The sequence below is a fragment of the Hypomesus transpacificus genome, chromosome 8, assembly GCF_021917145.1.
Source record: "Hypomesus transpacificus isolate Combined female chromosome 8, fHypTra1, whole genome shotgun sequence".
NCBI lineage: Eukaryota > Metazoa > Chordata > Actinopteri > Osmeriformes > Osmeridae > Hypomesus > Hypomesus transpacificus.
This window is the reverse complement of record NC_061067.1, coordinates 9213671-9236447: the sequence shown is the minus strand read 5'-3', so window position 1 is coordinate 9236447 and position 22777 is coordinate 9213671. Positions and strand designations below refer to the sequence as shown.

At 54.9% G+C, this 22777-nt stretch overlaps 1 protein-coding gene across 1 annotated transcript in view; it reads right to left on the bottom strand.

Moving 5' to 3' along the window:
• LOC124470236 (rho GTPase-activating protein 21-like) overlaps positions 1–22140 on the bottom strand; it is a 35107-nt gene extending 12967 nt beyond the window's left edge. Inside the window, exons 1-8 of the mRNA XM_047024019.1 lie at positions 21676–22140; positions 18846–19034; positions 16961–16982; positions 11035–11127; positions 10039–10117; positions 9441–9495; positions 4533–5124; positions 3082–4485 (exon numbers count right to left, since the gene is read on the bottom strand). Of these exons, the coding sequence (XP_046879975.1) occupies positions 3082–4485; positions 4533–5124; positions 9441–9495; positions 10039–10117; positions 11035–11127; positions 16961–16982; positions 18846–19034; positions 21676–21987 (2746 nt within the window). The 5' untranslated portion in view covers positions 21988–22140. The remainder of the gene's footprint in view (positions 1–3081; positions 4486–4532; positions 5125–9440; positions 9496–10038; positions 10118–11034; positions 11128–16960; positions 16983–18845; positions 19035–21675) is intronic.
• Between the last annotated feature and the right edge of the window lie 637 nt (positions 22141–22777).

The following is a 22777-nucleotide window of genomic DNA, read 5'->3' as shown; positions in this document are numbered from 1 at the left end:
ACATCCACACCTACTGAATAACACACACATCCACACCTACTGAATAACACACACATCCACACCTACTGAATAACACACACATCCACACCTACTGAATAACACACACATCCACACCTACTGAATAACACACACATCCACACCTACTGAATAACACACACATCCACACCTACTGAATAACACACACATCCACACCTACTGAATAACACACACATCCACACCTACTGAATAACACACACATCCACACCTACTGAATAACACACACATCCACACCTACTGAATAACACACACATGCACAGAAATGGCCTCAAGCACACACACACACTGTATAACAGACGCATCATGTACTACGTACCCGTACTGTATTTCACATCCTGACACACACACACACGCAAGTAGGGAGGTGAGCTGGCACTGCGTATCTCAGACGATGACAGGCCGTATCTCAGAGAGATACCACCCAGATGAACAACCCTTCAACAAACAAGCAGCGGTGATCCAGGTCTGGATGCTTCCAGTTCTGCTTCCCTGGAAGACGGGTGACTAAGACCAGCTCACCTGCAGCCAGACAGCCATCAGCTCTGATGCAACATGTTACAATATTACTATGAATGTCTCTGTATCTGTCTCTCCATCTTTATCTCTCTCTCTGCCTCCTGTGTTGCTCCTTCTCCAAGAGTTTTATAAGAGCACACATACGCTCATCAAAACACCTACGGGAAATAGTGATTGGACTTCCAGTAAATGTTTTGGACCGTTACCAAGATTGCTAGCGGTTTCTTCTCAGCTTAAGTCAAATCGTGCCTCGGTGTGGTAACTCGCTCTGAACCCCAGCGGCCCACGACGCCGCTACACAGAAATCCTGCTAAAACAACAAGCAGTCCTGGAGATTACATTCCTGCGCGCACCGCAGCAAAACACCCCCCACGCGACTGCTCACATGAATATGAACCATCTGATCTGGTTCACTACCCCGATTGCCACATGCCACTTTTCCCAGCCCTCAACACCACCCCCCAGATCGCTCGACAACCATCGACATCACATTTCACAGGAAGGAGCGATGCAGCCTTTCTTACATACATAGATATCTTCCTATATATGAAGGTAAATAACCCCTGGGTGGTGATCTCTGCTGACTAGAGGAGGGCGAGTTGTCAAGGGAACGACCCCAGGTGATGGGGTGGTTACAGTCAGGCTGGGTTTGTCTCGTCGGCAAACACGTGAATCACAAGAACCACAGCTGAGCCTAATCAGAGCAAATACCTCAACGTCAATTACAAATAAATAAATAAAACGGCGTAAACAAACGAAATTCGATACCCATTCCTATCTGACAGCTCCAAAAGTCTGGCCCTGTAATTACAAACATCTGAGGTTCTCTCGGGGAAAAACCAAACAAACGTCTTTGAGTGGTTGAGGAACCATCTCAAAACGTTTGCATAGTACAGTACGGCTTCAGAGGCCTGTTCAGCTCCCGGTACAGTTCAGCATGTCGAGCAGACACATACTGTTAAGCTGTTGTTGCAGGGCTGGTGGAGGTTATTCTGAAACTTGAGAGAAGGAGGTCACTGCCGGAATGTTCTCTGCTATGTCACACACCATTAGGAGAGCACAGCTATCACGTTTCCCAGTTTCAACAGCAATTGAGATGAAAATAACCTTTCTGAATAGACGTGTGTGTGTGAGTGTGTGTGTCTCTGTTATGCTCTCTGTGTGTGTGTGCGCGCGAGTATCATATTAAAAGGTGAATCCATCACTTTCCCCTGCAGAGCAGTGTCACATCACCCCCCCCCCCCCCACCTGATGTCAAGATGCCAAAAGTGTTTTACCTCTCAGAGCATGGCTCCCTGCATCCCTGGTCACAGACTACTGACATCTCCACAGTCATGCTACACACACACACGCACGGACGCACACAGACACACCAGCTCTCCGCCTGTCGGAACCCAGGAGGAACAGAACATACCCTGCTCTCCAAAACCAACACTCTCCTTGCTGCCTTCATGGAGCAATGTTTCAGACTCAAACGGCAGATGTTAATAAGTGTTTCGGCGCTGGAAAGCTTGATGAATTGACAAGCCGTTCTCGTTGAAGTGTCTAACTTTTGACTTATGACTGAACCGACACTCTATTCAGTCATTGTGGCTCATTGCTAAGTGTTTAAGCGCTACACATTGACAAGTTGTTCTGGTTAAACAGTGTCTAACTTAAAGGACACACACAGTAGAAGTCATTGTGCTGTAGCTTGATTGCTTGATATCTGTGTGTATTTTGTGATAAAAGGCCAATATCCAAATTCTCGTTTCACTGCCTTGAAATTACCCTACAGCATACAATACCATAGGAGGCTCCCTGAAGATGACATCTAATCAGAAAAATACTGTCCATTGAATCTCTCACTATCTCTCACTATCTCTCGCTCTCACTCTCTCACTCTCTCACTCTCTCACTCTCTCACTCTCTCACTCTCTCACTCTCTCACTCTCTCACTCTCAGTGCCGTGGGACAGAGGAGCTCATCTCTGGGTCACATACACAGCTGTCATGTCTTCACACGCAAGCAAACAAGACAAGAACAACAATCATCTTAACAGCCTGCTTGTAGCCAGGACCCCATCCAGGAGACAATATCAATAATGATTAACATGTTATCATAACACACACACACACACACATTACACACACAGTACACACAGAGTACACACCGAGTACACACCGAGTACACACACAGTACACACACAGTACACACACAGTACACACTCCCACTCCTCCGAGGGCAGGAGGAACCAGACACAGGAGTTGTGGTAATAAAGGCTGAATCATACACTAGCAAGATCCGCTCCAATGATTTAGGCTAGCAGTTGCGTACTGTCTCGTGTATTACCTGTTTGGCTGCGTGCCCCTGAATGATCTGATTCATATATGCACACACAAGCACACACAGATGCGCACAATAACATAACAAAAAACGCACATAAACTATGCCCCCCACTTCCCTAGAGCCTCTGTTAGAGCGCTGTCGTCATGGTAGCGGGTAACGGTAACAAAAGGGAGGGAAACAGGAAGTGCAAGGTGCTCTTACCGATGAAGGGGATGGAGTCCAGCGAGTCGCCAAGGTTACTGGACCAGGACGCCTTCTTCTGGTCGGCCAGCCTCCTCCCCGGCCCCTCCCCCTGGGCCTCCCCCGCCAGCCACGACCCCCCGGCCTCCAGGACCCTGGATGGCGGGCGCGCCGCCGCCCCGCCCTCGTGCTCGTTGACGGCCAGGATGTAGGAGGGGTGTCTGAGGGGCGTCGGCCCGGAGAGCCGCTCCCTCCTCAACACCACCACCGTGGCGTCAAGGCCCTCCACGCCCTCCCCCGGACTCCCATTGGTTCGAACGGGGAGGGCGGAGCCGCCCTCTTTGACCTTTGGCCTGAGGGTCAGGGCTCCGTTGGGGGCGGAGGGGGCGGGGGCGGCCTGCAGCTGCTTCTGGACGGGGGTCTTGGAGGGGCCAGAGCAGGAGGAGGACCTGAGGCCGAGCCCCGCCCCCTGCCTGCCCTCCTGCAGGCTGTCGGCCCGCCCACGGAGGTGGAGGCGCTGCAGGGGCGAGGCGTGGCCCAGGTGGTTGCCCGTGGCGATGTGTCTTTGGTCTTTGAGCGGGTCTGTGGTCTTGCTGTTGCCGGGGGTGTTGCCGGGGGATAAGGCAGGCGAGGGGTCCGCAGGGGAGCTCTTGACGGGCAGTCGAGAGGGCCTGCTGGGAGCAGGCAAGGCTGTGTGGGTCAGGCTGTCCGTCCTGGAGGTTAACGCAGGCTCCGAGGCACCTTTAGAGAACGCCGGAGCGACTACCGCCAACCCCGCCCCAGCACCCCCTCTCCCCTCCGCCTCCACCCCAGCCGAGGTCCTGTGTGGCTGGGGCGGAGCTCTGAGGACGGCCCCCTGTCTGCTGGCTCTGGCTTCCTCCCCCCGGAACAGCAGCAGCCTGTCTTCCAGCTGGGAGCGTCCCCCAATGCCCCCTCTCTCCCCGGGAGCCGCGCCCCCAGCCTCCCCCTGCCGGCCCAGGTAGTCGCAGGAGCGAGCCCGTGGCTTGGGCCCTCCCGCTGGGGCGGAGCAGGGCAGGGCGTCCTGGGAGGAGCTCCGGGACCAGTCTATGGGCGTGGCTCCTGGGTCCACCGCGGCCCCTCCCAGACTCTCCTGGGAGGCGGAGCGGAGCGGCACGGCCACGCCTCCGCCCAACCCCGCCCAGGCCCCGCGGTCGTGCGAGGCGCTCCTCCGCCTGAACTGCGACCCGAAAGCCACGCGCTGCTGGGCGCCGGCGGGGGGCGGGGCCTGCTGGGCGTACGCCGCGTTGGGATTGGCCGCGGCCCGCAGGCTGTCCAGGCGCTCCTGGATGGTGCGGCAGCCGTAGGTGTGCAGCCGCCTGGCGTCGATGTAGTCCTTGTAGGTGGTGTAGTTGCGCCAGTCGATGTTCTTGTGGGGGGAGGGGGTGGGCGTGGCGGGGGAGGGGGGGGAGGGGGTGTAGAGGAAGGGCGAGGGGGGAGGGGGGGGGAGGGGGAGTAGAGGGAGGGCGAGGGGGTCGGGGTGAAGGCGTCGCCCCCCGCGGGCGTGACCGGGGTTCGGAGCGAGGAGGGGGAGGGCGAGGGGTGCGTGTCAGGGTAGACGGGCCTGGACCCTGGGGAGGAAGGGAGCAGGGAGGGGCTCCCTGGTTTCCCCAGGAGAGGGCTGGGTCTGGCCGAGGCGGACTCCGGGGATCCAGGGTACCGGTTCTCCTCTGTCCTGTGGCTGGGTCCGGCCCGCAGCGAGTGGGAGCCTCTGTCCACCGGGCCTGGAGACGCGGAGAGAGGCGTCCTCACGCCCTCACTGCACACGCACGCCACCGTCTGGGTCTTGGGGGGGACGGGGGCCGGGGGGGACGGGGGCACGGGGACCTCCAGGCGGTAGCCCGCCTCCGAGGGACTGGGCTTGGACGGCGGCCGCCTGCTGGCGCCCTGGGCCGCCACGGGGGAGGGGGAGGCGTCCGGGGCCTGGGCCATGCCCGACGCCTTGGTCTCTATCCTCGGGTAGCAGATGGGCGGAGGCTCGGGGATGTTCCGGGCGTTCCCGCTGTACGCCTCGTTTCCTTTGAGGTATGCATCTTGAGAGTAGGCCTGGGAGAATACACAGGGGGCGTTAGGTTACTGCGGCTGCAGGAGCAGGAATTCATGACATAACACCTCGGGGAACACGGCTCGGGATCTTGGACGGGGGGGTTTGCGTTCCCTGCGATACTGCACCGTCGCCTGTGCATTGTGTCAGCACCCTAGTACTGCACCGATCACAGCCGCTCCTCGGGATACTCAACTGGACTACTGCCAGTGTTAAGAACACACAGCTGTGCACAGATTAATAACCAGGGACAGAGGAAGGGATACAACTCCTGTTTCTCTGTCAAATTGGCCCTGTAGCATTAGACCACTGCTAGCACAACACAGTTAGACTACCACGACACATAACCCTCTACCCTGTGTCATCAAATATGCTCATAAACCTACCCAATCACTCAGACAATGTCATTGGAAGGCAAAAACAAAACAACCCCCTCCCCCAGACCACACATCCAATGGCGAGGGACAGTGATGAAGAGGTCATGTGACCTCCAGTTATACACCTACAAAATTGTGAAATTGTGAAACAGATGTGTGTTTTGTCAGGGTGTGAGAGAAAGAAAGAGAGAGAAAGCGGGAGAGGGAAGAGAAAGAGAGAAAGGGAGCGAGAAGAAGGAAGAGAGATAAGTACATAAAGTGAGAGAGAAAGAGAGAGAGAGAGAGAGAGAGAGAGTGAGAGAGAGAGAGAGAGAGAGAGAGAGAGAGAGAGAGAGAGAGAGAGAAGAAGGAAGAGAGATAAGTACATAAAGTGAGAGAGTAAGAGAGAGACAGAGAGAGAGAGAGAGAGAGAGAGAGAGAGAGAGAGAGAGAGAGAGAGAGAGAGAGAGAGAGAGATGGCAGAAAGAGGGCAGAGGGCCAAGGCCCAGAATAACCCCTGAGGCAGGCTTAAGGTGGAGGCTTACCCACCTGCGGGCGCATGCTGCCAACACGGAGACAGGAGGAGAAGCTGAACGGAGGCCGTCTCCTGCCCTGGCCCGCTAACTCTACCTCGGTCAGCATGCCACCCTCCCTACCCTGGCACACCCAGGACGCCAGCAGACACCACCCCAAATAGCATCCAGCCCTGCCAGGGAAACTGGCCCACTGTCTGCCCGAGGGGATGCAACCAACCAGAAGTAGTGTCGTTGTCTTTCCTGAGGCTGTTCAGCTCCGGTAGGGAGTGTGTGTGCCGTGCGTCTGCATCCCGGGGCGGGGAGCTCTCTGGGAGCTCCGAGTGAGTGAGCAGGAAGAACAGAGTGAGAGACAGAGAGGGAGAGAGCGCCGAGTTGGACTTTAATCGATGACGCTCCACCTTGTGGTGTCGGATTACGCCTGCCCTTCCCCTCCCCGATTTGCGTAAGTCACGATGGTGTAACAGAGACACACGCACCGCGCTGATGGCAGATAAGAAGCGGACAAACGGTGGGAGGGCCGGATCGACTTCAGATGTTTTCGCTCTTGGAACTTTTAACTCCCTGCCAGCCACAAGGCATGGGGAGGAACAGCTCTCTGGCATAGAGACCCGGGGACGAGTGCCTGGCTCTGGGAGAGAACCTAGTCATCACGTCCAGCTGGACAGTGACATGGGCCACGACACACATACTGAACACAAACACTTAAGAGAGGCCAAGACAAAATGGGTGACACATTAGATCCAGGTGCTTGATAATGGTTATTAAATAGGTATTAAAAACCCCTGCAGAATGCATATTTATATGAATATGTGATAGTAAGACTATGCAAGTTTCAATAATATTAGTAAGGGTAAGGGTTATGGCTAATGTTAGGGTTTTCGTATTATGAGATAAGTTAATAGGTATTAAGGCTCTTAAAAGATGCTTATTAACATGAATGTGTTAATAAGACTTACTAACTGACTAAAGCCTTCATAAATAAAGCTCCTTACAAGCTCCTGGATCTAACGTGTTACCAACGACAGGTGGAGTTAGTGTCCCTTCTTACCAGAGCAGAGATGTCCCTGGAAAACTGCAGCCCCCAGATTAGATGCAAGCAAGAGAGAAGAGGAAGAAAGAGACAGAGACAGAGAGAGAGCCAGACAGAGAGGGGGAACAAGAGAAGCACAAAGATGAGTGAGATGGGAGAACCCGAGGTGGACGGTTGGTGGAGGGGAGCCGGATGGGTCCTTCTGTTATTGTACTCCGCCGTGCGCTAAAAATACTCTCTTCTGTGGGAGCGCTGGAGGCACCATGTACAGAGGCAGGAGGGAGAAACCCAGGAGGAGGAGGAGAGGAGGAGGAGTCACGTTCTGCCCGCCACCTGCGTGACCCTCTGTGTCCCTCGGCGACCCAGGGATGAGTCCGGGCGCCGTCCTGCCCGTGACCGTCATCCGCCCTTCATCACCTCCTCCCGCCTGTCATCCAACCGCTGTCAGCGTACACTGAGCCCCGGATCCTCACAGCTCTCTCCCTCTCCCTCTCTCCCTCTGCTTTATCCCTCGCTCTCTGTTTTTTTTTCCCTCGCTCTAGAACTTTCTATCCCTCTCGCGCTCTCTCTCTCTCTCGCTTCATATAGCTTTTGTTTGATCTCAAGGCAGCCATAGACTGTCCTCATCTCTCCATACTTCATTCTCTCTTCCCTTCTCTCTCTCTCTCCCCTTCTCCTCCCTCCCTCTCTCTCCCCCTCCCTCCCCCCCCCCCCCCCCCCTCCATGCCAGGCTGTGCTCTCTGGTAAACAGCACGCTGAGGAGTCAGCTGACTGCAGCTTCTCTCCCTCTGGTGTGGGGCGGCTGAGCGAGCAAGTCCTCCGCTGCAGGTCACACACACACACTCACACACACTCACACACTCACACACTCACACACACCGGCGGGACCTTGTGGGCACCCCTCCTGGGCATCGGTCCATGTGTACCTCCACTCATCCATCACTTCCTACCCCTCTCACTGTCTCTCTCTCCATTCATTCTCTGCAGGGAGGCTCCTGTGTCACACACACAGCCAGGTCACGTGACACAGGAGCTGTGTGACCTGCAGCGTGTCAGAGCTCGTGTGCGAGAGCTCGTGTGCGAGCCGTGCAGTGCCTCGCCCCGTGTCCAGCCTGCCTGTGTCATCTGCTGAGCTCCATAACGACCCCATTCAGTCGAGCCAGGGAAACTTCTAGAACACGGAGGAAGGAGGCTGGTGGGGGGCGTCTCCTTACAGTGCATACTGTGGCACGAAGAGGGCGTATGAAAAGACACAGACAACCTTGGAAACAAGGTCTACTGTTTTAGTCTCTCCCGTGGTGATTTCTTTCGGGAAAAACCTGACGTTGGCCAGGTTTCCCAGATTCGTTAAGAAGCTCTTCTTAACGAATCTGGGAAACCCGGCCATTGTTGTTGCTGTCAAGGCCAGAAGAAGCACATGAATGATGACACATAAATCAGCTAGATGGCATCTTGCCGAATCTACAAAGCCCACAGAATGCTGGCACATTTCACCGTCAGACTGATGTGACTTGTGTTAGCCTGTTTAGCATGAATTGCTGTCAAGTGCCCGCGGCAATAATCAGAGCTGGAAAGCTTTCCAGCGTGCCAGAGGCAAGTTGCTGTGCTGCAGCTTTGCCAAGCATGGGCCTAGCTAGCTATCTGTGCATTTGGCATGACGCTGTGAGCTCCAGTCAGTCTAGGTTTCTATTCCACAGAACAACCATACAGGAAGTCAACAGCGCTGGTTGACTGGGCCGTACGTGTGTGTGTGAGTGTGGGGTGGTAATGTCGTCATGGTCTGCCTGAAGGCGGGTGACGGGGGTTCAGTGTGGGGGATACATTGGGGTGCTCCCTCTCCCCTTAATCTCTCTCTTCTTTTCCCTCTCTCCATCTCTCCCAGCCTCCCTTTCTCTCGCCAACCCTCTCACTTTTCTCTCCCTCTCCTCTTTCTTCCTGGCCAGTAAACCCCAGCTGGCAGGTAATCCATGAGAAACAGAGAGAAGTGGTTTAGCTCGACAGACACAGGCCGCATTAAGAGCTAATGCACCGCCGGAGCAAGCTGAGAGGATGACTGTACTTCCCTCAGACACGGGGAGACGTTCCATAGACGAGGCAGACATGGTCCGAGCTATGTTCAGCCAAACATGTCAGTCTTACGGGCGGCGGTGTTCAGACCTTGGTCCTTGCTGTGTCTACCTAACCTCCTCAGGGTGACAGTCCACTCAGACACGTCAAACAGTCATCCTTCTACAGTGGACGAGGCTACAGGCTAGCAGTCCCCTACTTCCTGGGTGGAATGTCCAGGCTGACTGTCTCTTAACCCTGTTCCTGTACCACTTGGTGATCAGTGTCGTCTACGCCCCCAGACATGAGGCCATGCTGGGGTCGTGCAGGGGTGGGTCTGCTCTGCTTACCAGCTGCAGAATGTCCTCATCCTTTGGCATCACACAGAGCTCCAATGAGGTGTCGCTGGGGGACAGAAATACAGTGGAGAGAGAGAGAGACAGGAGAGAGGAGAGGAAGGAGAGGAGAGAGATAACAGGTGAGTGTATAAGCGTCACAGTTTCAGCAGTCAATCCTGTATGTACTTGACTGCCTATGTACTGTTTCACTGGAAGTTTGAACCCTTTTGGATTTGGATGCAGTTTGCTCTCTGTGACTTCATTTAGCTTCCCAAAAGAGTGCAGCTACACTGCCAGGGGGCAAAGTGTATTACTGATAAAAATAACTTTATTGGAGCAAGCGATTTCCTGTTCCACTCTATGGATCATTCAGGAGATCTGACCAGGGCTGAGCCTTCCTGTCCCGAGCTACGCTATCTGATGTAGACCACATGAACACCAAAGGCCAATCCAAACAATTGGCCTGGGACATCGCTACAGGTACAGAAACGCCATCAGGTACAGAAACGTCCCTCGCACGCCAACCCGCGTGCGAGGGACGCGGCGCTGCTTGTCAGACGGGCGTCTTCCTACATACCTGAGGCGTGTTATGGGAAATGTGGTTCCTTACCTGTTCTGTATCAAGGCTATCACTTGGGAGTACGTCTTTCCAATGATGCTCTCTCCATTCACCTTGACGATACGGTCCCCTGGAGGGAGGAGCAGGGAAAGAGAACACTGTGTGAGCCTACGTTCTCCCACGTTCTCCCATGTTCTCCAGTGATCAGCAGTCACAGACGGGCCACACAGCAAGAGAACCTCTCACGGCCCCTCCTGCCAGAACAGTGGTTCCCACGTCCTCAGGTGTGGTTATGTGTGGCGGTGTTCAGTGTGTTCTGGAAGGAGGATGTGGCCGACTCTGGATAGCGCAGGGTGAGATCGCACAGGAGTAGCAGTATCAGTGTCTTCGGCTGCTTGCTTATAGAGCTGCTTGTTTATAGAGCAGCTTGTTTATAGAGCAGCTTGTTTATAGAGCAGCTTGTTTATAGAGCGGGGATGGCTTCAGGATCTGCATTCATTCAAGAGTTCTGATGATGCCATCTACAGGAAGCGTTGAAGGGAGTGGCGGGGGGGGGGGGGGCGGGGGGGGGAGAGATAATGATGGGAACACCAGACCGCCACTCCGCGCCCCCCCCCCCCCCCCCCCCCTGGGAGGAACCTCTGCTGATAAAAGGGAACCAAGAGCTTGTATCCCACCACTTAACATTTCCTGTAACACACTCGTCTAGCGCCAGCGCCGCTAACAACATCTAAAAACTGCCAGGGTTTTCTGGAACCTACATTTTGTTCTGGTGGTTTCTGTAAAAGGAACTGCATGAGTGGCCTTGTTTAGTCACGCTAATGGACAAGGAAGTGGATATTTTATTTCAGAGCCTTCAGTAATTTCCAGTAACTTTGCTTCCTGGACAAATCTGAGGGGAAATCTGACTTCAAAACACAATAGAATTATTCATTATTAAAAAAACTTAGTCGAAGTATGACTCGTGCTATTCACACCCTGCCAACTGGAGCACAGGCTGGTCTCCGTGGAGACGGAGTGTGGGAGGCGTGGCCTGGCTGGCGTTACCTGTACAGAGTCCAGCTCCGTGGGCGGGGCCTCCCTCCTTCACCTGCTTGACGAAGATTGTGTCCATTGGCTCCAGCCTGTTCCGCTGTCTCCCTGGCAACGACACAGCACAACGCACATTAAGGTCACACAGAGGAAGAGCCACTGTGGTATCAGATCTAGGCCACTGGAGTTGCCAGCAAGCGCTAGTTAGATGCAGCAGAACACTGTGAGCTAGCGCTAACTGGATACAGCAGCACACTGTGAGCTAGCGTTAGCTGGATACAGCAACACACTGTGAGCTAGCGTTAGCTGGATACAGCAGCACACTGTGAGCTATAGTTAGCTGGATACAGCAACACACTGTGAGCTAGCGTTAGCTGGATACAGCAGCACACTGTGAGCTAGCGCTAGCTGGATACAGCAGCACACTGCGAGCTAGCGCTAGCTGGATACAGCAACACACTGCTTTACTTTCAGATTTGTGGGTGCAGAACTAGCTAGCATACTTTGGCTCTGAGGACCAGACAGGCCTTGCATGGATTAGGTTTCTTCACATGAACATTGGTGGCTGTCCTGGCCACACACACTGCTGCAAAGCTACATGAGACAGCGCAAGCTCCACATTGAACAATTACAGGTGCATCAGGGTCCAATGTGAGTGGGACTAGGTGTCCAGCATGTCCAGAGCCAGATGACCTTGGCCAGTGAAAGTCGTGCATTTGTCCCTCTCAGCACGGCTCCCCATCCGCCAGGCTCCCCCACCCTCCCTTCCTCCCTCGGCTAGTTCCTGCTTGTCTTTCATCCGTCTTTTTCATTTCAGCATACTTGTCATCCACCGTCCCGCCGTCCCCCCCCTAACTCCATTCCTCCAATCGTCTCTCCTGCTTTTCCTCCATCCCTCTCTCTGCCTGGGTGGAAGGTCTAGCGGACCGGATCACCCTCTGGTGGTGGAGAGCGCTACGGCAACGGATTCATCGCCATGACGTTCACGTTATTTTGGATGAGTGACCTTGTTCCCGGGGCACCGTCACAGCAGAGATGTTGTAAAACATCAACCTTTCTGTACGTCCCACAGCAAGAACCTGCACTACCAACCCCCCACCAGCCAGACTAACTCTCCCAGGCATGTCTCCACCAATCCAACAGAGGGCGCTCAAGGCTCCCCTAAAGACGACGACTCCTCACATGCAGGAGAAACCCCCTCCAAGGGTAAAGCTGCTCCCTCTCACCTTCAAGCAGTTCAGCGTGACACGCTCGCCAAACAGCGCCGCCAGCCACTAGGAACCCTGGGAAATCACAGGTTATCTCCGGCTGGAAATGTGTGCCGGATGTTGACATATGATGTTGGTTGTGGATTATGACGGGTCGTTTTTAATCTGCTTTATCTCTGCAGCGTATTTGTGCACTTTTAGAGCAGCCGCCCACAGCAAGCTAACGCTAAAGACATGCCTGCGTCCAGTAGAGAAGCGCTAACGCTAAAGGACACACAGACGGTAGGGAAGAGCTGTCAGTTGGAGGAGAGCGTGCTGCTGGCTCTATGATGAGGTCAATCTACTGTGGGCTGGACTGATCACAGCTGACCTACAGAGAGCAGTAAAGCAGGTGGGTCTCTCTGCCTCCCACTACTGCACCACCAGCCCCCTCTCTCTGGTTGGACTCTGGAAGTCTGCAGTCCTGCAGCACCACTAACCCCCCACCAGCCCCCTCGCTCAGGCTGAACAGGACTCTGGAAGTCTGCAGTCCTGCAGCTGGAAGAATTGGATTCAGTCTGGAGTATCTAAAGCCGTGGATATTTCCCCGTCCCAAAGCCGTTGCCGGGATTAAAACAGCATGCAGACAGAGTTGGCGCTGCGTGTGTGTGTATTATCTAGTTTGAGTTCTGCATTAGAGTACCTTGCTTGCTAGGATTCTATTCAGTGTGTGAGAAAATGTGCTCTGCTGATGTTTGTGTCTGTGTGTGTGTGCGCGTGTGTGTGTGCGTGTGTGTCAGTGTGTGTGTGGCTTGGCTGCTCTCCCTAGCAGCCCAGCTGGAGTGTGGTTGTGTGGGCTGACTCCCCTCTCTCCATGTTATGGGTTAGATCATGTTATTCTACCCTGAGCTGGGATGGCTGTCTGCTCCCTGCATTAGCCCTGCCATGGCACTCTGCATCCAACTCTCTCTGGAACACACACAAATACACACGCAAAACACACACACACACAAGTACCCCCATAATGCACACGTACCAAACCACATGAGCGCACACACGCACACAAACATCTAGTCCATTACACAGGTTGACCTCCATGTGCTCTGAAACTTGCCAAGAGACTTCAAAGACAGTGAAGAAGGGCTTGTTTGTGTTGATCTGCTGCTCTGCTCCAACTGAAGGCAGAGGAACGAGAGGCCCACGACCTCAGTCCTGTCCACGCCAACACAGGCCGAGCCGGGCTCCCAGACCACCGTGGTGGAGCCGTCTTCAAACATCATCCTCATTACCTCCACGTCGCCATGGCGACCACGCCTCTCACCTCGCAGCCTAGCAACACCGTGTGCAACCTTCCTCGTGACCTTTGACCTGCCTAGCGACAGAGAGGAAAGGTATCCTGGCGGACTGATCTCATATCCTTAATCACATGACACAGTAAACATTCTACTACTAGCTGTCAATCAAGAAACTTAGTTTCAGTCGGTGTGTCAATATTCCCCCAGAGTCCTGTCAGCACTGACACCATTGTGGTAGATGTGTGTGTGTGTGTGTGCATATGTGCTTGCATGGATGTGTGTGAGTGTATGGGGTAATGCTTCTTATTTTTCCATGTGTATGATTTTCCTTGGAATGTGGACATGAGAGACAGAGAGACAGAGAGACAGAGAGAGAGAGAGAGAGAGAGAGAGAGAGAGAGAGAGAGAGAGAGAGAGAGAATGAATGAGAGAGAGAGAGAGAGAGAGAGAGAGAGAGAGAGAGAGAGAGAGAGAAAGAGAGAGAGAAAAAAGAAAGAGAGAGAAAATGGGAGAGAGAGAGCACACATACAAATTCAATCCAGCCAGCATCATTCGAATGCCCAAAGATAACTGGAGCAGGAGATGAAGTCGCCCAAACAACAAGGCTTCAGGATCAGGGGGAGGGGCTCTGGTCCAGAGCAGGGGGAGGGGCTCTGGTCCAGAGCAGGGGGAGGGGCTCTGGTCCAGAGCAGGGGGGGGGGGGCTCTGGTCCAGAGCAGGGGGAGGGGCTCTGGTCCAGAGCAGGGAGAGGGGCTCTGGTCCAGAGCAGGGGGAGGGGCTCTGGTCCAGAGCAGGGGGAGGGGCTCTGGTCCAGAGCAGGGGGAGGGGCTCTGGTCCAGAGCAGGGGGAGGGGCTCCGGTCCAGAGCAGGGGGAGGGGCTCTGGTCCAGAGCTGGGTTGGGGAAGGCGGGGTGTTTTTAAAGACCTCTGGAGAATTTTTGAGAATTCTATTTTCTCATGCTCTAGCTTGCTGTGAGATCTCCGTGGCCGCCCACCAGAATGTGCCAGAAACGGAACACTAATCCAATATCTCCAGCGAGAAGTTTCACACAGAACCAGAAAACAAATATTTGAACAGATGTCGATTTTTTTTTAAATGCTTCTTCTTCTTTTGGTGGGTGGGGGAATAGGGGAGGGAGGGGGGGGGGGGGGGTAGAAGCACCACAGCTTCACAAGCAGAACACAACACGCCTCATCTGAACGTCCTTCTGCAACAGTGCAGTAAAACACATGGGCTGAGAAAGAAAAAGAGCAGAAGAAAAGAAAGAAAGGAAAAGAGAGGGAAGGGGGACTGGTGACACTGACGGAGAGGAGAGGGGGGGGAGAGGATGAAAGACAGCACCAGCCATGTTGGTGTGTATACAGTCAGTGTGACAGCCAATAAAAGACAGATGGGCTGCACTTCCACACACACACACACACACACACACACACACACACACAGAGAAAATCATTCATCATTCTTCTGTCTCCATGTTTAGATTGTGACAAGGTTCCCCCGTCTAGGCAAGCTGTGTGTGTGTGTGTTTCTGGGGTTTCCAGCGGCAACACCCAGATAGTCAACATGCGGTGAGCAGAACCCCTCTTTCCAAACAGCAAACAGCCACATCACACACTGGCCCCGAGTACAGGAAAGAAACGATACTGCTGTTCAGCAGGGAGGCTGGGCTAGGACTGGGACACAGCCTGGACATATGAAGCCTCCAGACTAGGTCTGGGTCTAGTTCCAGTACTAACAGCAGAGACAAAGGCACAAGGCGACAGCAACTCCCAGTCCCTAGCTGCCGAGGAGCTGTCCCTGTAAGGAGTGTGGAGCAGGGAGGAGCCTACAGGGAGGAGCCTACAGGGAGGAGCCTACAGGGAGGAGCCTACAGGGAGGAGCCTACAGGGAGGAGCCTACAGGGAGGAGCCTACAGGGAGGAGCCTACAGGGAGGAGCCTACAGGGAGGAGCCTACAGGTCACTGGGCAGTCAGGCCCAGGCCAGGGTGCTGATGAACCTGGCTGCATGGCAGCACGGCAGCACGGCCGCATGGCAACATGTACCAGGCAGGTATGAGTAACCAGCAGGCAGGAGTTTGAGGGGCCGTGATTCATCTTCTATAGAGCTGAGTGCTGAATGGGATCCCCCTACACACACACACACACACACACAATGGAGATGTACGCACACAGGTAGGTGTACACATGGTGCAGGCACTCACACAGGCACACAATAGACATGCGCACACACACACACACACACACACCCCTAAGGCTTTCCTGCTGCCACAGCAGGACCCTGTGTGTGTTGATTTATGTTTCAGCTCCTGCGGAGAGGTGGGGCGGGGCGGGGACGGTGTGCGTGTTTCTGCGTGTACATAATGTGTGTGTGTGTGTGTGTGTGTGTGTGTGTGGGGGGGGGGGGGGGGGGGGGGGCAGTTCTGAGGAATGCGACAGCGAGAGCCAACACCACACAGGAACTCACCACGGCTCACCTTCCCGCTCATCCCCCCAGCGTCACACTCATCATGCCGTCGTCACGCCAACCCCTCCGGAGAGCGCTCTGGAGCCCACGGTGGGACAGCAGGGGGGGGCCAGCGCTGGGGCAGAGCGCCCGGGCTGAATCAATAAGGCGCGCGGGGCGGCTAGCGTTAGCGTGGGAGCGCTGTATTGACGTTGTGACAGAGCCACGCAGAAAGGATGTGGCCCTCGTCCCCGGGGCCCTGGGGGTCCACTGGGGAGATGTGGAGCAGCTGGTGGCAGGGGACTCTGCAGGGAGGGTCCAGCAGGAGCAGCACAAACAGAGGCTGGTGCAGAGGCCTACAGTAACACAACCCTCGAATGCTATCCTTCAGCTACGTGCAGCACAAAGGTGTATGTGTGTGTACAGTTATTTCCGGGGGCCGCGGATGAAGCCCAGCAGTGGACCCTCTGCAGCCAAGCTGCGCTGGTCACAGACGCGAGAGAAACGGTGTGTGTGTGTGTGTGTGTAGATGTGTGTGTGTGTCCTCTGTGACCAGCTCTCCATGCCCAGCCTCCCAGCTCCCAGCCCCACCAGCACATCCAGCTCTGTCTGCCGTGCAGCATGGAACCACACCATCCAGAACACGGCCACAGGGTCGGGGGAGGCGGTGAACACTGAGGGGCCGCGTGGTCTCTTCCTGTCGCAGCTACCGTACAATCCCAGCAGAGACGCCACACACACACACACACACACAGACACAGCTCTGACCACACGTCTGTCTACCGTCGGGTCAGACGACAGGGAAGGAGAGAGGCGCAAAGGGTGCGGGGACCTCCGGTTGAGAGTTCCGGAAATGGCTTTTCACCGATGCCGTTAGAAACAGGAAGTGCTCGCTACCCATTCTCGCTAAATCAACACGATAGGAGCCATTTGTTGTGGAGGCTTCCATGTCTACGGGACTGGAGGGTATAGAGGGGACGAAAGAAACAAAGTGAACAGGAAGTGGGCTCACTCACCTCGACTGCCGTTGTCCTCATCCTGAAAGAGAGCACAGAGATAAACAAACATCAGAGGAATCACTCACATGTTTGGTTTAGTTCCTTAATGAAGGCAGAGTGGATGACTGTACACTATGGAGAGAGGGAGAAAGACATGGAGGGATGGAGAGAGGATAGAAAGAGAGAGGGACAGAGAGAGGATGGAGAGAGAAGCCAGGGGTGTGCTGTCAGTAAAAAAGGGGCCTAACTGGAACCCCAGTGAGAGCGTGCCAGGGCCAGGGCCAGACTAGCCCTCTGCCCCGTCTGAAGAGAGAGAGAGAGCGTTCCAGGGCCAGACTAGTCCTCTGCGCCGTATGAAGACACAGTGAGAGCGTGCCAGGGCCAGGGCCAGACTAGCCCTCTGCCCCGTCTGAAGAGAAAGTGCACCGCGTGTGTTTGTTTTCTTTCCATTTCCTTAAAGCCTAAATCCTTCATTTCCTCCAGGGGTAGGGTTAAAGCCCCACACGTGCTCCCTAATCCTGCCCCCCCCTCAGCAACACATATGCTCTCCTCACATCCTTTAAGACCCTCGACTTTCTCTCCCGGCTATCCTTTAAGACGGCCTGACCCTCTTCACACATAGCTAACCCTCAGAAAAATACCCCCACCGCCCGATTACCCAAGAGATCTGAAAAAGTAATTAGAATAAGAAGGAGGAAGGGGGGGGGGGGGCTTGGAATCGTCAAACTGAATTCCACAAACTTACCAGGAGTCAGGGAACATATGTCTTTGTGTTGGTACGCTTGCCATACTGTTGCAAAGTCAGATTTCAGTTTGTGTTTCCCAGAAGTTCTTAAGATGCGTCTCACAGTAAGACGTGCGCTTTTTACGGCCTGTCAGCTGAACCGCAGTAAACCTGGCCCATGACTCAGGGCGCAATCATTCCATCACCCAGAGAAGGAGAGGGGCTCGCTCGAGCCAGAAGAAGATGCTGTTGTAATGGCTGGGTGTTGGAGAGTCCATTCATCATCTCATTTGGTTTGCTTTCTTTTCTTTTTTCTTTTTTTTAAGCTTTCGGCAAAACAACAAGAGTCTGTAGTTGTCACCCTTTAGATCCAAACCGAAACTGTTCAAACACTCTTAATAAGAGACTGTCAGACAGGATTTATCCTCACAAAACACATGGAGCAAACAACAAAGCTACCTAGCTAGCTAGCTAGCAACCACCAATCCCCCTCCCCCCATATCCAACTTCCTCCCAGCAGCACTTGAAAGGCTGTAGTGTTTCCTGTATTGACAGGGAAGCACACCTCGCCTGTTCATTACCAGGAGGAAGTGTTGTAGCAGCAGGACTCGGGGTCAAAGGGCAACAGGCACAATGATGTCATCACCAGGGAGCTTGGCTCACGGCCAGGGCAGGAGAAGACAATGACGACACGGCGACAACCCAGACAAGGACCTCCCCCCGTAGGCAGACCTCTGTGCCGTGTCACACAAACGCCTTTTAGAATATTCCAGAAGGGACACCCGATCTGCTGCCAGCCACAGAGGAGCGCGGCGCCAGCGTGATGCGCTGCACGATGGTGACCTCACGATAAGGATGGCCTTCACGCTGCGCTCGTCTACCACGTGTTGGTATACCACTGACATACGATTCGACCTTGAAATTCAACGAATTCCGAAAGAAAGTAAACTGTTTGTGGAACACCATATGCCCAGTTACAGAATCATTCGTTTATAGGATCAAGAATGAGAATGTAGCATTTAAGGGATATGACTTATAATACATTTATCACCCCCCCCCCCACCCAAAATAATCCTGCCTAGGGGAATAATAAAGCCTTATCATATATATTTATGATATTTCCTTTTTTTTTAAGCAAACACCCAGAGTGTTGCAGGGTCAGGGTTCGCCCCGTCTCACCTTGAGGGAGGAGTGGACGGCCGACTCGGGGGGGTAGACGATGAAGTGTCGGAGGGTGAAGCCGAAGCCCAGCGAGGTGCGTCGCAGGCGGAGGGTCTTGGGGCCCGGCCAGGAGAACGCCTCCTCCTCCACGGTCCCCGGAGACGCCGACGCCTCGCTCTGGTCACCACGCTCACCCTTCTGTTTGGCCTGGGAGGGAGGGAGGGAGAGAGAGAGACAGAGAGACAGAGAGAGAGGGGGGAGGGAGAATATATGAATATGTGTCTGTTCTGCTCACACTGGAATCACATCACGGAAAACGTAAACAACCAGTAAAGAGGAGATCCTCGGGTGGAGAGCGTCGCACACAAGCCTCACCCCAGTGCCCTGGGTTCGAATCCAGGTGAAGCAGAGGTTTGGGCAGACCAACAGAAAGCTTCTGTTGTGTCTGCTGACAGAACAGACCAACAGGCCAAACATGAGCCTCCATCATCACCCCCGTTGACCCCCCAGGGTGAAACCCTCTCTTGCTGATCTCCCCTGACGTCCATTTAGTGGAACCCAGCGGCATTCTGGAGCCATGGCAACCACTGGGCTGGGAACTCTGGGAAGGGGAGGGAACCAGGAAGTAAACAACTCCGTTCCCTCCAGGTCTGTTAGTGGTGATGTGAGCTCTAAAGAACCGTGTGGTGGGACAGGTGTTCTAGGGTGGAGGAGAGCCCACTGCTACGAGCCAGGCTACAGAGGGTTGACTAGTGAGCAGAGCATGGTAGGGTGGAGTTCGGCAGTGGAGTGAGGTAGGAGGGTTGGAGAATGTCCTCACGACAGCAGCGTACTGACGAGGCAAAAACGACGTGGTTCCACACACAGCTGCTAAAACACCCAGACGTGCATGTTGGACGTGCCGTCTGTTTCATTTCACTGTGTTTGTTTGGAGAAAACAAGAGCTGCTGGCGTCGACCGTGGAGGGAAGTCGTGTCGCAGCTCTGACCGAGCACCCAGTTAGAAGAAGTGCTCTGAGCTGTCTAGAAGAAACTGGACTGGTCATGAACGTCTCTCACGGCAACGGTGTCCGTGCAAAAAACCGTGAGTCACCCCAGCCGACATGAGTGACCCACACGCACGTCCGTGGGAGCAGTGCGTCTTCTGACACGGTCATGGTGAGGAGAACGCTGCAGGCCTGACCACAGCACCGCAGGAGGAGGGTGTCGGCGGTCGCCCCGGACACCACAAGATCTGCAGGCCAAGTGCCTCCTCGCCTGACAAACCCCCCCAGCCTCAGTCCCAGCCTCCGGCCTCCAGCCTCAGCCCCCAGCCTCCCCCCAGCCCCGGCTTTCGACACGGGATATGAGCCGAGGGGAGTTTTGCGGTTCAGACGAACACGTCTTTCGGCGGCGAGTCCAAAACAAAAGCACTTCCCTCTCTCTTTCTCTGAGCTTTTTCTTCTCCATCTCCGTTTCCCCCCTCCCGCTCTGTCCTCCTTCACCCGGCCTCCCCCTCTCCTCCCCCTCTCCTCCCCCTCTCCTCCCCCTCTCCTCCCCCTCTCCTCCCCCGCGCCCCTCTCCCACCCCCTCCGAGAGCAGCAGATGTGAGGCTCTCAGGGGACAGGGCTGGGTCTGTCCACAACTGGAGGACTGGTGACATCACCATGACATCACCATGACCCCACAACTCAGCCTGCACAGTACACACAGGAGAGGAGAGGATATAGGAGAGGAGGAGAGGATAGAGGAGAGGAGGAGAGGATAGAGGAGAGGAGAATTCTCTACCTCAGCTGCTGTCGGGCTAGTCGATGAGCGACGCTTCAAGAAACAGTGAGTCACAATCCTGCTGCCTGGCCCCTTGTTTGTTTTGGATCGTCAACATTTCATGTTGGGTTACGCAACGGCTAAGCCATTAGGCTGCCACAAAGCTGCCACACACGCACACACAGTGAGAGTCCTTTTCCAGGTCTATATTTAACGTGTTGAATTATAGAACAGAGGAAGTAGTGATGCAGGGAGAGCAGTGAGGGCATGTCTGGAGCCCGGCACTAGGACCCTGGGCTGTCCTGACCACCACCATCATCATCCCCACACACGTGTCCGTGGACGTGACCAGCGCTGGAATGGCGATTTCCATGAAGGAATCTGGCAACATTCAGTCAATTCCACCATTTGAATGGTGGAATTTGCCGGTGTTTTCCAACCTTCAGACTGTCTGGAGGGAGTCGCCTCGTTGCTCCATCCATCCCTCCATGTGTCCCTCTGTCCTCCCTTCCTCTAGCCATCCATCCTCCTTCCCTCCATCCCTCCCTCCGTCTCTCTCTCCATCCTCCCTGCACCCTGCAGCTCTCCTCTAGAACGGCTCGGCTCCAGGGAGGAGGTCCGGAGGAACGCCCCGCCGCGTGGCCGACAGCGAGCGCCGTCTCTTTGCACCCCCCCCCCCCTCCCCTTCCTGTTCTCCGCCGGTCTCCATTGGGACCTGGTGTAAACGAAACGTGACACCGCAGCGCTCACGGTCGCCCTGTGGAAGATAAAGGTCGGACACGCGCGCTACCAGAGCCCAGGGTGACACACACACACATCCCTGAAGCAGCACAACAAACACACAAACACTCCCTCAGCTACTACTTGCTATGTAACCCAAAACCCTCCGGCCAGGGACTGATGTAGCCTGCGCACATTTCTCAGTCTCAGCCAACGCATTACTGCAGTGATACAGTAAACACCAGAGTTCAAATACAAACAAGGATTTTCAGCATGCCAATAACACACCCCAACGGGACACTTACAGACCAGCCTGAAGGCATTCTGGTTCGACTCGAACAGTGTTCCAGAGCCAAACAGTCCTCCGTTCTGACCAACCTTACCCTGGAGCGAACACAGTTCCTTCCGGAAGCTTCTCGGAGCCTCGCCCAGGAGACGCCGTGCTGGACGCCGGCGAGCCCCAGCTCCACGTCTCCCCAGTAGGAGCGAGCCAGCAGCTGGAACCACAGGCAGTGGGGCTCCGACAGGCAGCCGTCCACGCCGGCCAGGCGCGCCCAGGGACAGGCCCCCGTCGCTGGGGAAGGGGAGCGGGAGCGAGGGCCCCCCGCCTCCAGCTGGCCCAGGGCTGGGTGCTCCCGGAGAGGAACGGACACCTTGGCACGGCCGGCAGACAGACCGCTTCTCTGAGCTAGCATGGCATAGCCGGGCACACCCTGTCCCAGAGGAGGACTGGGGGGGGACTGGCTCTGCTCCCTGCAGTTGTCCTGGATGTCTTCTCTCGGAGGAATGGACCCTCCTTCTCTCTCTGCTCCGTCTGTCTCGGAGTCTCTCTCTGCTCCCTCTTTCTGTCTCTCCCTCGCTCGCTCGCTCTCCCCTCGCCCTCCGTGTGTGTGTGCTCTCAGGGAGGAGAGAGCGGGCTGTTCCTCTCAGCTTCCCACAGACGCATGATGTTTCCACTCAGGGGAGAGACGGAGCTCTGCAGCGCTGGGCCGGGCTGACGCATTCAATCCACCCACCCACTGCACACACATGTCCTCAAGCACACACACACACATCAATCACACACTCCCAGTCACACACACACACACACATCCTCAAGCACACATGCGCTTAAGCGCACACATCTGGCTGCACAGCCATATGAGTGTTTGTCTTAAAGCTAGCCTTCTCTTCAGCTAACTTTGTTCACCTCTGAGTACTTTAAAGTTGTAGATGTTTGGAAGTGTACTATACAACACACACGACGGAAACAAGCACTGGGTTCAACACACTGCTTTCGACAGAAATTCCACAAGCTGTGGCATTGAAGGAAGAGAGGCAACATTCTCTGAGGCAGAGGCAGCATAACCCTGTACACTGAGGCAGAGAGGCAGCATAACCCTGTACTTTGAGGCAGAGAGGCAGCATAGCCCTGTTCTCTGAGGCAGGGAGGCAGCATAACCCTGTTCTCTGAGGCAAAGAGGCAGCATAGCCCTGTTCTCTGAG